Consider the following 12,916-nt stretch of genomic DNA (forward strand, 5'->3'; position numbering starts at 1 on the left):
GGTCCACCAGTACTAGATTGTTGTCGAGGCTTGTAATGGTATATCAGTATGCAGGTTATGTCATGTGCGCATTAATTCTGCGATAACAGGACCGATAGTTGCTTGGATTATTTCAGATTAGGGACCATTTGCACATAATTGCTCGAGAGAAATATGGAGCTCCTGTTCAGATCCACTTTGTGACAGCAAGGCAAGCTTCAGCATCAAGATCCATGCATGCTACCTCTGAAAGGTTTACTTAGGCAGTTAGGCTAGACTCAGTTTGTCTCTGATTCTGTACATTCTTGATAGATTATATTTGCTCAAGATGTTGTTTCGGTGCAACATTCAACTGACTTCGTCACAAAATTTACTGCTGGATGACTCGCTATTCACTAGTGCATACTGATTTCCAGGCACTGAATTCCATCTGCATCTCGAATATAGTTGTTATTGTACTCTACTGAAGTTTGAACCTGAATGTTGAAGGTTGGCTAGTAAGAGTGTGATTGGTTGCTTTCATTAGCGTTAGTCTGTATAATACTTTTATGCAGCTAGAGATGTCAACGGGGACTTTATTGTCAGGAGTTAGGTCTCCATTCCTATTCCCGCGGGGGAGTTTCCGTCCCCACGAATGTCATTGGGGATAATTTCTTTTCCGTCCCCGTTCCTTCCAGGGAATTAATCCCCACAGGAATTGTCTATCTCTGCTTAAGCTTATCAATTCTCACAAATTCAATGAGGGGCTGTTTGGATCATTTCATTTGAAGAAATTAAAATCTACTTAATAAATTGGGCTATTTAGCTTGGAATTTGACATTCCACCGTTTTTCAAAGTTCACATATAAGCCTATCTCAAATTCATAGAGTGAGAGATGATAATTGATTCTATAGATCATCATTCTATGTTTCTACTTTGCAACTTATAACACGCTCTTCAACTCACTCCTCTACGGTAGAAATGCAATCTCTCTCATATAACTAACAATAATATACAAATATCATCCATATACAACCATATTAGCTTAATTAATGTGTCTAAATTGTGATTATTAAAATGAATTCAGTTCCAAGGATCCTACATTACCTACAAGCACCTTAGAAAACCCACCAACTTATCATTAAAAGATATTAAATTATCAATAGACATCCATATATCTAGTACACTACCTATATAAAACAATAGATTAGTTTTATCTTTTTAGTTAAAAAAACGGCTGCTCCTCTTTGTAGCTTTTCTCGCAAAGCCATTTTACGAGCTAGCATTTGGTAGTTTTTTTTATCTAAGAAACCATAAAAAAAAAACAAGAAGCGAGGACCTAAACGATTCCTCAACTCTCGTTGTTGCTTTAATAATACATCTGAATCTGACAAAATTTTGAAGATTGCGTAGCTTGTTGCTGCTGGTGTAAGATTTCATTTGAACGACTTGACATGCTACAGTACCAGCAGCTGTGTCATATCGTGTCGCTTTCCGTCCGTGTCCGTGAGTAAAATATACCGTTTGCACGTCGTTTATTTATTATGTTGCGACGAGATTCGTCGAGACTTGCCTTGTAAGCTGTGGTCGTGGTTGGTAGATGGTGACAGCGAGCGAGTGATGCCACAGCGGAACAAGACACTGACAGACAGGACAGGACCAGGCTACCAGCTAAGGTTCCCCGGCAACCCCCGGTTGTTTCCTAATTCATGCACTGCAGCTTGTGTTGCTAACCACTAACCTAACGTTGACAGTGTGGCACACCAGCCGGTCGGTATGGATGTGAGATGTGACGATCGTGCTTGTGCCCTGTCAAAATGGAGAGGGATGAAACGAATCGGGCAAATACCCATACCCCCTTCACTTTACACACACCAAACGCGTCATTTGCAGATGCGCGGCTACCATATAGCCTACGTACATGTAACACCATGTGAGCAGCATCTCAACAAACCCACGGCAATAGATTCTTGTCCCTGGTAAGCTGCGTAAACACATCAACACGGATAGGATTCAATCAATTACACTGACTTCTCACCATCGGAAATATACCTGCCATGTGCAGGTTAGCGATTTCTATGGAGATCTGGGTACAAAAAAAAGGAAATTGCAGGTTTCAAGGCATTGCTGGAACCCTACAACAAAAACAGGAACATAATATGAACTGGAAACCACTGAATCTCCAAACAGGCTCCATGGTAAGGCAGGTAATACTGACAGCAAGCCATCCTTGTTACAAGCACCATCCATGGCTCAACCAAAAAAAGAGAAGAGAAAATTACAATATAATATACTATACGACCAAGCTCCAGGTAACTGACCGACCACTGAGATTGTACTTAGCCCATAATCACACCCTGCATTTGCACATTCTTTCAACCCTAACAACCCACAGAAACCAAATCAAAAGTCAAGGCATCTTTTTTTTTCTCTCTTTCTCCGCACCAGAGGATCGCCAGAACCAATCCCTCTAGCTAGACTGGTATCACATCCAGGTCAGATGTGTCTTCGCATCTCAGGACCAGGCCCTCGAGGCTGGCCGGGAGGATGCACTTGGCCCATTGGCAGCCAGTGGAGATGGGTTCAGCTGGAGGAACGATCATCAGCACGTTCTCATTCCTTTGAACAACACCCATCACACTCACAGTGCTGCCCTCCTTGATATATCTGCAGCCCCAATGGCCGTGTCAAATGGAATTGATAGTAATCACAAAATAAGCTGTGCCTAGGAGAAAGCAAATGAAGGAAGAAAGAGTACCCTTCTTTAAGGCGCATAATCCGATCATCACTCGAGAGATTCCTTCCACGGAGCCACCTCAGGAATTCAGGCGACATGTCCTTGTTGTCTGGGTTTATGTCAATAACAACAGATTCGTCCACATATGGGGTTACACGTGCACCAGATCCTGTCCTGACTAATGCTCGCAGTCCAGACTGGAAATCAGAGATGTAGAAGTCCACTGCATGTCGCTGCCAATATTGCACAGGAAGAAAACAAACCAGAGAAATGATTAAGGTGAAAAGAGCTGCATTGCAAGAGTCAGGCATTCTTCCATGACATGCTTGTATTTCAACCAAACTCACCTCCATTGACCTGAGACCCCAAGTAAATCGGTGATGCGTAGTGTTAGCAGCTTTTGAATCCCAACCCCTATACTCATACAAGCAAGTTGAAGTGTAAACACATCGCGGCACCCGTTGGAATGAGGACTCAAGGGGCAGATTTCCACATGTAACAACCTGCAAAGTTCAGTATACTAGGTGAGGACTAGCTGTTGTTAATGATACACAAAAATGCTGGTGCTTAAAGCCAATGTCTTTAACTATAAGTAGAAAAATCACTGCATGGGAAAACTCATAACATGAAGCTACATCATTTACTAGTCCATGTATGGGGAGCGATATTTAGTATAAATAAGGTTATTTTCTTACTGACAGCCATAAAACCTGCTTGAGTGAAGTAAATTTTCTGTGTTCTCTGCATCCAAATTATCACAACAACAACAACAACATAGGCTTTCAGTCCCAAGCAAGTTGGGGTACGCTAGAGTTGAAACCCACCAAGAGCCCCAAGTCATGGTTCAGGCACTTCAATAGCTGCTTTCCAAATACTCCTATTCAAACATAGATCTCTAGGTATATCCCAAGCTTTCAAATCTCTTTTTATTGCCTCCCCCCATGTCAATTTCGGTCTTCCTCTACCTCTCCTCATATTATTAGCTTGGCTTAGGACTCCACAATGCACTGGTGCCTCTGGAGGTCTCCTTTGGACATGGCCAAACCACCTCAACCGATGTTGGACAAGCTTTTCTTCAATTGGTGCTACCTCTAGGCGATCACGTATATCATCGTTCCGAACTCGGTCCATTCTTGTTTGACCGTAAATCCATCGCAACATACGCATTTCTGCAACACTCAGTTGTTGAACATGTCGAATCTTTGTAGGCCAACATTCTGCTCCATACAACATAGCCGGTCTAATCGCCATTCTATAGAACTTGCCTTTTAGCTTTTGTGGTACCCTCTTGTCACAGAGAATGTCAGAAGCTTGTCGCCACTTCTTGTCGCCACTTGATCCACCCTGTTTTAATTCTATGGCTAACGTCCGCATCAATATCTCCATCCCTCTGTAGCATCGATCCCAGATACCAAAAGGTATCCTTCTTAGGCACTACTTGACCTTCCAAACTCACATCTCCCTCCTCCTGTACAACTCCGCCAAAGTCGCATCTCATGTATTCGGTTTTAGTTCTGCTCAATCTAAAACCTTTAGACTCAAGGGTCTGCCGCCATAACTCTAGTTTCCTATTTACTCCCGCCTAGCTTTCGTCCATTAACACTACATCATCAGCGAACAACATACACCAAGGGATATCCCCTTGTATGTTCCTGGTAACCTCAAAATTATCTTTAAAAAAAAATGAAACCTACCTGAAGTGTAATACCTGTACAGTGTACATAATTTACCTTATACCTATATCAAAATACTTAGTGTTGAAAAAGGCAGTGAAATTACATCAAAATATAGTTAGCAGGCAGTTTAGAAGCATGGTGCAACAGAACCAGCCAGAAATGCAAATGCAAAAAGATTACCAGACTCATCAGATTATGTAGAATTTATTTGTGCAATGCTACCTAGAAACAGTTTACTTTGAGGATAAATTCTAACATAAGCATACAAACATAAGATAACAGCAGAAGTGCATAGAAAACACTAGAGGATTAATACAAAGAATAACTGAATAACATTAGTACATTACAACAAAGAGATCAGTCACATACCCCAGTAACCTTCACATACTCTCCATCTTTTGCGGTTCTAAGGTCTGCATCAGGATAGCGACTGATAAACCCGATCACACCTTTTGTTCCCCAGCAGATGTTCCAGGTCACCAGTGCAGCAACAAAACCAAATATCACCACCACAACTATAAGCAAGATCGGATTATGAATAGCAGCGAGAATGAAGCCACCAGCTACGAACCCAACCAAAAAGAGCAACGCGACCAGCCAGATTATTGTGGTCGGAATGCTGCCCTTAATCGAGTAACCATCTCCCACATTGAGATTTGTGACAGCTGGGTTGTGTGCAAAAGAGGTGGTACGCATCTTCATTGATACACTAGAATCAAGAGGGCCTGATACTTTCCGTTGAGCACCAGATGAATTCAACTGACCAGAGGTGATAGGACCTGATGTGATTAGCCCAGTTGTAGGTAGCACAGGAGGCAGAGGGCCAGAGTTCTGACGGGCCATTGCGGTTACTCCACCAGATTGGGGGCCAGATGACCTCTTTGTTGGTTCTCCATGCTTATTGAGAGGTCCAGAATTAGATTTTGTTCTAGAAGATCCTCCAGTACCAGGAACTGCAGACGAAATAGAACCAGAGTAGTTGGAGCGACCGACAGCATTAGAAACTGGTCCAGAGTTGTTGGCAGCACCACCGAAGGAAGTATTCCTTGAAGGTTGATTACCCAATGGACCAGATTTTCTGTGGAGATCAAACATCTTTCCAAGCTCTCCAGATTTCTTTATGTCCCCACCAGTGTATGGCATAGCCGAGGAGCAAATGACTGGAGCCTTCTCTTTAGGTTGCTCAGGTCGGCCCGAGACATACAAGCCATTGCTTAGCTGGTGGGATGGAAACCGTGAACCCATGCTCTGAAATGACTGTCTAAACCTTTAGATTGATTGTGTTGCTTTTGCGTCAAGTGAGACTGTTAAACTTGTGAAAGCCTTGCATCAGCAACTGAAAGATGAAAACAAGAGACACTTGATCATATCACTAATCTTGAAAAGAAAAGGGTATGCGCAACAGATTCAGCAGATGACATCCAGATGGAACAGCTTTAAAACAAACAGCACAGAAAAAAAGGTTGAGAACAAAAGTATCACCCTGACAAAGATTTGCAAGAATCAAAGCGATCATAGAGGAAGAAGCTTTTCATAGTGTTCTACAATGCAATGCAAGGTGCAAATCAGCTGATTGCACAGCAGAGATGGTTCAATAAGTATAAATTAACTAATCGATGGGCGTTACCAGTTACAATAGTAACGTAAAGCGATGGGTGTTAGCATTAGCATTTACATAGTAACGTAAAACTGGCTGGCACAAATACTTACAAAACACGTTCCCACTGATTAGGAAATAGAAACTATATAGAGCAGCTAGACTAAAATGTTACCATGTTTATAACAAAGAGCAAATACTTAGCATTAGCAGAGTAGCGCTTCTGTTTGTGCGCAGGCAAATTGAAGATTCTCATGCTGAAATCCTCTGCATTTAGCTCCGGGTTACGACAAGCTGGATTATCTTAAATAAGCTTTGCTGCTTTGGCTAAATACTGTCTGGCTAAGTTAGGTGGGGTTAACTAGGCTAACAATAGGAAAAGGGGTGTGTGCATGTGTGTTAGCTAAACACAACTGTCAGGGTTACGCACCCGAACTGCAAAAACTTAATTCCATGGAACAAAATATAGCCCAAACACAAGTAGACACAGCAAACACTCGCTGAGGTAAACCTGTTGCTTTGGCAGCACCATTTCAGGTTTCAGCAACGTATATAGTGTAACGCGCATCATTGCGATAAAGTAAGACCCATTTCGGACCAAAATAACCTAAAGAGCTAAAGAGTACAGACAAACGCCTCAAAACAGGCAGAATTTGTGGAGGCGGCGACATAGCGATCCTGACCACAGTCAAAGAACTAAATACCCCAAGAAAAAAAACTGATAGCGACGGTTACATCAGCGTCACAAAGTGCATCCCACGTAAGAGCAAACTGTGCCTACCAAATGATATCGACCAGTACGGGCAGCGGATTAAACAACCACCACGCCACCGATACCATCAGATCACGAGTATAGCTTAAAGCTTCGGCAAAGAACTTGACAGGTACATGCCAACATAATTTCAACATGAAGCAATAGCGCCAGCACATGCACAACCTACAGCCCGCAATCAGGGCCCCACCACCTCTCTCAAAAAAAATTGTACAACTCGCACAAAGCCCGATTTCACTATGCTTCAGCACCAACCCGGAGCTAAAAAAAAAATCTACGAGCAAATTAGAAGTAGCACAAATCCTACGCACGAACTGAACAGAGATGAACAATCTCGCCAGCCCCGCCATGAGAGGAATCACACCCCACGCAGACGAAGCAATGGCACCATTCCCAGATCCGAAAACCAGCACCAGATCCAGTCACATAACGAGGGGCGGACCAGTAAAGGAAAATCGAAGTTAGTAGGAAAACACTAGATGCGTACTACACTTATAACTAGATCAGATCCGAATGCAGATAGCTTTAGTTAGGGGATGAGAAGCGGTAGGCGTACCTGGTGGGTGCTCGTCGCCGGCGAAGGGCCCGGAGAAGAGCTGGCGAAGGGCCTGACAACGACCTCACTCTTCACAAGAGAGGGAGGGAGAGAGCGCACGCGGGGGGAACGGGAGGCGAGAGAGAGAAGAAGTGAGCGACCGCGTAGGCTAGGGAGACGAGAGAACAAAATGCAGGTCAGGGCCGGAGGGGCTTGCTAGCGAGTGGTTAACTACTCGTACCAAGCTAAGGATATTTTTAACACAAAAAATCTATTTTTAAAAAACAAAAACACGTGGTGTACTATAATTTCAGTAAGTAGCTCTTTTGGACACTTTAATACACTTATATCATGACAAATATATAATCACGTTACAATAGTGTGATTTGAACGGCCACGCTAACGGAAGACACGTCTCCCTGCCTGGCTTCTTTGTCGAGTGTCCTAAACTTTATCGAGTGTTTTTTATTGGACACTCAGCAAAGAAATTGTTTGCCGAGTGCCAGAGAGAAAGCACTCGATAAACAACTGGCACTCGGCAAAGAAGTGGTCGGCAAACAATAACACTCGGTAAAGGGGTGGTTTGCCGAGTGTTAGGACGGCTCGGCACTCGGCAAACTAGAACATTCAGCAAAAGGGCCGTCTACGTTAACGGCCGGCAGGCATCGTTAATCCTTTGCCGAGTGTCTTATCCTGACACTCGGCAAAGAGGCTCCTTTGCCGAGTGTTATTTTTTGACACTCGGTAAACCATATTTTTTTTTCACTTTTGACCTCTAGACTTTTTCTGCAGTTCTCATACAATACCTAGTACTCCATGTTCCAATGTGGCACATTTCTTGAACTTTTTCTATATTTCTTTAATTTATTTCATTTAATTGAATTTTCTTGGATAATTCAAATTATAACTGCTAGTCATTCGAACAATGAAAAAATGAATGAAAAAATAATATTCATATTATTTAGTATAATGCGATGCCGTATCCAGGAACAAACTACCAATTTTGAACATCTTGTTCAAGAAACATGACCACGAACTTGCGGTCGAGTTGTTTTTAAATTCTATAAAAAGCAAACGAAGTCCGAAAATCATAAAATTTATCAAGATGTCATGATATCATATGTGGAGGTTGTGATAAAAAATTGAGAATCTTTCGCGTAAGTTGTGACGTACGATGCTTGCAAACCGAAGAATCTCCGAAGAAGTTTCATGATTTCGTGAAGAGGCCGACGAGGTGGTAAGCATCGTACGTGACAAACTCGTGCGAAACCTCCTCAATTTTTTTTATCACAGCCTTCACATATGATATCTTGATATCTTGACAAGTTTTATGATTTTTGGACTTCGTTTGCTTTTTATAGAATTTAAAAACAACTCGACCATAAGTTCGTGGTCATATTTTGTGAACAAGAATTCAAAATTGATGGTCTGTTCCTGGATACGGCCTCACATTATATTAAATAACATGAATATCATTTTTCCATTCATTTTTTCATTATTCGAAGGACTAGCAGTTATAATTTGAATTATCCAAGAAAATTCAATTAAATAAAATAAATTAAAGAAATATAGAAAAAGTCCGAGAAATATGCCACATTGAAACATAGAATACCAGGTATTGTATGAGGACTGCAAAAAAAATTTGAAGGTCAAAAGTGAAAAAATATGATTTGCCGAGTGTCAAAAAATGACACTTGACAGAGAAGACTCTTTGCCGAGCGTCAGGACAGCTGACACTGCCGAGCGTCGGGACAGCTGACACTCGGCAAAGATTTTTAAAACTTTTTAAAAAACCCCTCTTTGCCGAGTGCCAGCCCGGTTGGTACTCGATAAAGAATTTTAAAAAATTTAAAAATACTTTGCCGAGTGCCAGATCGGGGCCACTCGGCAAAGATTTTTTTTAAAAAAAAAACCCTCTTTGCCGAGTGCCAGGCCAGGTGACACTCGGCAAAGAAGTAAAAAAAATTAAAAAAAACCTTTGCCGAGTGCCAGATCGGGGGCACTCGGCAAAGGGAGGACTTAACCCCGTCGGCTGGGCCGGCCCGCACACACGCACGTGCCAGCGCCGCTGACACCCGCGCCCGTGCCCTAGCGCAGCGCCGCTCGCTTAGGCGCCCACGCTCGCCCGCGTGCACGCGCCAGCACCGGCCTCGCCCCCGCCCACGCCCACGCCGCCGCTGCCCGCACGCCCATGCCAGCGCCGTCCCCCACGCCGCGCCGCTAGAGGAGGAGAAAGAGAGGAGGAAGAGGAGAGGAGGAAGAAGGAGGAAGAGAAAGTGGCTGTCGAAGCAACGACGCCTTGGCCCTCGCGCGCTTCTGCAGCGGCGCCGTAGCAACGCCGCCATGGTGCGGCGTAGCCATCAGCAGCAGCGACCCGTATCCGGCCATCTCGGTCGCCATTCTGCAGTGGTGAGCCCCTATGTCGTCTCTACTTGATGGATGTGGATGCATGAGTAGATTAAGATGTCCTGGTTAGGGTGCCTTCGTAGACGCTGGTTATGGTGCATAGCTGCAAATATGAGGTTTAGCATGGATGGATTGTGGATGCATGGATTGATGTTTGTCATAAATTAATATAGCTTATGGAATATATTAGTAATGGGATACAGATCCTGAATTTGTAATCCCTAATCCTTGCTTATCCTGATTACGTTGCTACTTGTTCCTTACATAATTTTGTGCATGTCGGCCATCGTGTCATTCATATATATGTGCATGTCGGCCATCGTGCCGTTGGTTTTCTTGCAGGTTTTGAAAACCTCACCGTGCAGGGGAGGTGTCGCCGAAATTTTATATTGATAGTTTTATGTTTCTTTTTTTTCAGAGAAGAGCCCGTTGGAGTGGAGTCGGAGTACCTCGGTGACCCCGATCACCTTCCTCGCCGCTGCGGGTCTACCTGCACCGCGTCGCCTCGCCACTGCACCGACCCACCACGGCCCCGCTAGCCTGACTCCATCGCCACTCTAGGTATAACCCCTCTTTCCGTATCATGGTCGTAGATCACGTAACCTAGTTAGGCGTCTCCCATTCGAAAGAGATACGGTTGGAAATATGTAGAATTTTCATATCTAAAATCGTATCTATTTTGAATTGTCCACGTTTTTTGGATAGCCCATGGATACATAGGTGGGGTTAGTTTCCATGGTCTGCTCTGATCTGAGATAGAGTTTCAGCATCATCTCCCTTTTGTTCTCTGGATACACACTCTCCCTAGCAGGACATATATTTGGAGAACAACGGAGAGGTGCTATCGAAATTCTGTCTCAGATAGGAGTAGAGCATGGAAACTAACCTCATCTATGGATCCTCGCATGGGATTAGGACCTATCCTCACCTATTAGATAGTAGGAACGTCATGTAGATGCAGTTGATGTTTATATTACTCGTCGCTATATATGTTAGAGGATGGAGGACCATGAGTGAATGTACATGGATCGACAAGACCGATGCTTTCTTGGAATGGGCATTTGGCGTGGCTGCTAAAGGAGCGAGTAAAATTTGTTGTCCCTGCAGCAAATGTGCAAACAGGAAAAGACAAACGAAGAAGGTCATGGGGGGAACATCTTTGGAAGAATGGATTTACGACAGACTATACCCGGTGGGTCTACCATGGTGAAGCCTATCGTATGAGAGAGGAGGTGGTGAGACCACGCGTCGAGGATTATGATGATGATGCCGGGGTAGCAGACATGTTAAATGACTATCACGAGGCACAGTTCGCTGAAGGACATATGGAGGAGGAGCCAGAGGCAACCGCAAAGGCGTTCTACAACATGTTTGTCGCAGCATAGAAACCCCTTCATGGCCAGACAAAGGTTTTGCAACTGGATGCCATTGGACGCATAATGGCGTTAAAGTCCTAGTATAGCCTGAGTTGAGACGCCTTCGATGGTATGTTGACAGTTATTGGCAGCCTGCTTCAAGAGGGTCACCTTCTACCAAAGAGCATGCATGAGTCACAGAAACTCCTTCGTGCACTTAAGATGCTGTATGAGCAGATACATGCTTGCCCAAAGGGGTGCGTCCTATTTAGGAAAGAATATGTGGAAGCAAAGTACTGTCCAAAGTGTAAATCCTCTAGATTCCTAGAGGTAGATTCTGGTGATGGCCAGAAGAGGTAGCTTGATATTCCTGTGATAATCCTAAGACACCTTCCATTCATACCGAGGATCCAACGGCAACACATGACCGTGGAATCCGTAAAACAGATGACATGGCACAAAAATGGCAAATGATACAATCCTGATAGGATGGTATATGCATCCGATGGTGAAGCATGGACCGACTTTGATGGCATTCATCATGAGAAAGCTTAAGAGGCTCATAATGCATGTGTTGCGCTAGCAATAGATGGGTTCAATCCTTATGGAATGATGGCTGTCCCATACACATGTTATCCCGTGTTCATTATCCCCCTCAATCTCCCCCCCGGCGTATGCTTTCAACGACAGAACGTATTATTGTTGTTGATAATTCCTGGACACCCGGAGAATAATATGGGTGTGTTCTTGGAGCCTGTGATTGATGAATTAGTCCATGCTTGGGAGGAAGGGGTATGGACATACGACCGAGCTACAAAGAAAAACTTCAAAATGCATGTTTGGTACCACTACTCACTGCATGACTTCCTAGCGTATGGGATATTCTGCGCCTGGTGTGTTCATAGGAAGTTCCCATGCCCAGTACGAGGCGTGCATCTAGGCCGTCATAACTTACCATGGGACCGTCCTTGGAATGAAGGTCACCAAAAGGGATGCAAGGAGCATGACGCTCACCCGGGACCAGTACCTATAGGTAAATACAGAATATTAATACTGATTCATTTTGAGATTAAGTAGGCTTAATTTCATCTTCTGATATGTCATGTACTTGATGGCCTATAGATGATTCCTTATTGGTGTGCCATGCATCCCCAGTGCTAGGAACATATGGTGGACAAGTGGTGCTCATGCGAGTGGGAGGAGACACACAACTTGTGCCAGGAGCGGCGTTTGATGATGCTAGGTGTAGCACACCATCAAGGTAGCCGTAGCCTTAGCGGATACATAGAAACATGGGTACGTGAATTTATTTATTTATTGTAACGCTCAATTCTGCATGATTTCTAATCATCTTGATGTTTTTCTCGCAGTCGGCGTCACATGGTGGCCAGCCTTGTTCCATCTTCAAGGCATTTGCTATGGCCCACAAGGGCAAGGCGACGTCCGACGTCGACTACAACCTAGAGGACAGGCCCGAGGCGTACAACAATGCGACTGTCCACAACCGTCTCAGTGAGTACACATCGATGGCAAGGGAGGTCCATGGGCCATAGTATGATCCAAGCACCGAGGACCTTGATGGAGAAGTCGTCATGAGGGTGGGAGGAGGCAAGAAGCATGGGTGGTACTGGATTGGCGATGACGCAATCGACTCGGCCGCTACTCCTAGTCTATCCCAGATTTGAGCAAGCAGCATGAGTAGGAGCCCGGCCATATGACCTTGGCAGGACACTTCACACCATCGGGTGGAGGCACTCGTGGTTATTCCTGGTTTATTCATCGTTCATTGGGGTTTTCATACCTTTCCTTTGCATTATTGTAATATTGGGGTGAATATATTGTAGGCCTAGCTGGAACATGAGAGGAGGATACGGGAGCA

The 12,916-nt window shown here is 44.2% G+C and overlaps 1 protein-coding gene across 1 annotated transcript; it reads right to left on the reverse strand.

The window, feature by feature from the left end:
- Positions 1-2,095: 2,095 nt before the first annotated feature.
- On the reverse strand, positions 2,096-7,479 carry LOC136476321 (uncharacterized membrane protein At1g16860-like). The gene is made up of 5 exons (XM_066474103.1): positions 7,298-7,479; positions 4,742-5,708; positions 3,044-3,199; positions 2,718-2,929; positions 2,096-2,626 (listed from the first exon to the last, which is right to left on the reverse strand). The coding sequence occupies exons 2-5, from the start codon at positions 5,615-5,617 to the stop codon at positions 2,434-2,436; spliced, it is 1,437 nt and encodes a 478-aa protein (XP_066330200.1). The 5' UTR covers positions 5,618-5,708; positions 7,298-7,479; the 3' UTR covers positions 2,096-2,433.
- Positions 7,480-12,916: the final 5,437 nt, after the last annotated feature.

Source organism: Miscanthus floridulus, chromosome 8 (assembly GCF_019320115.1).
Source record: "Miscanthus floridulus cultivar M001 chromosome 8, ASM1932011v1, whole genome shotgun sequence".
Lineage (NCBI taxonomy): Eukaryota > Viridiplantae > Streptophyta > Magnoliopsida > Poales > Poaceae > Miscanthus > Miscanthus floridulus.

Bases quoted from the DNA above. Each gene is read 5' to 3' on its own strand.
- LOC136476321 (XM_066474103.1), bottom strand. From the start codon at position 5,617: ATGGGTTCACGGTTTCCATCCCACCAGCTAAGCAATGGCTTGTATGTC. The intron at 2,930-3,043 runs GTGAGTTTGGTT...CAATATTGGCAG, and splicing joins GGGGTCTCAGGTCAATGGAG to CGACATGCAGTGGACTTCTA. The intron at 2,627-2,717 runs GTACTCTTTCTT...TTGGGGCTGCAG, and splicing joins ATTATGCGCCTTAAAGAAGG to ATATATCAAGGAGGGCAGCA.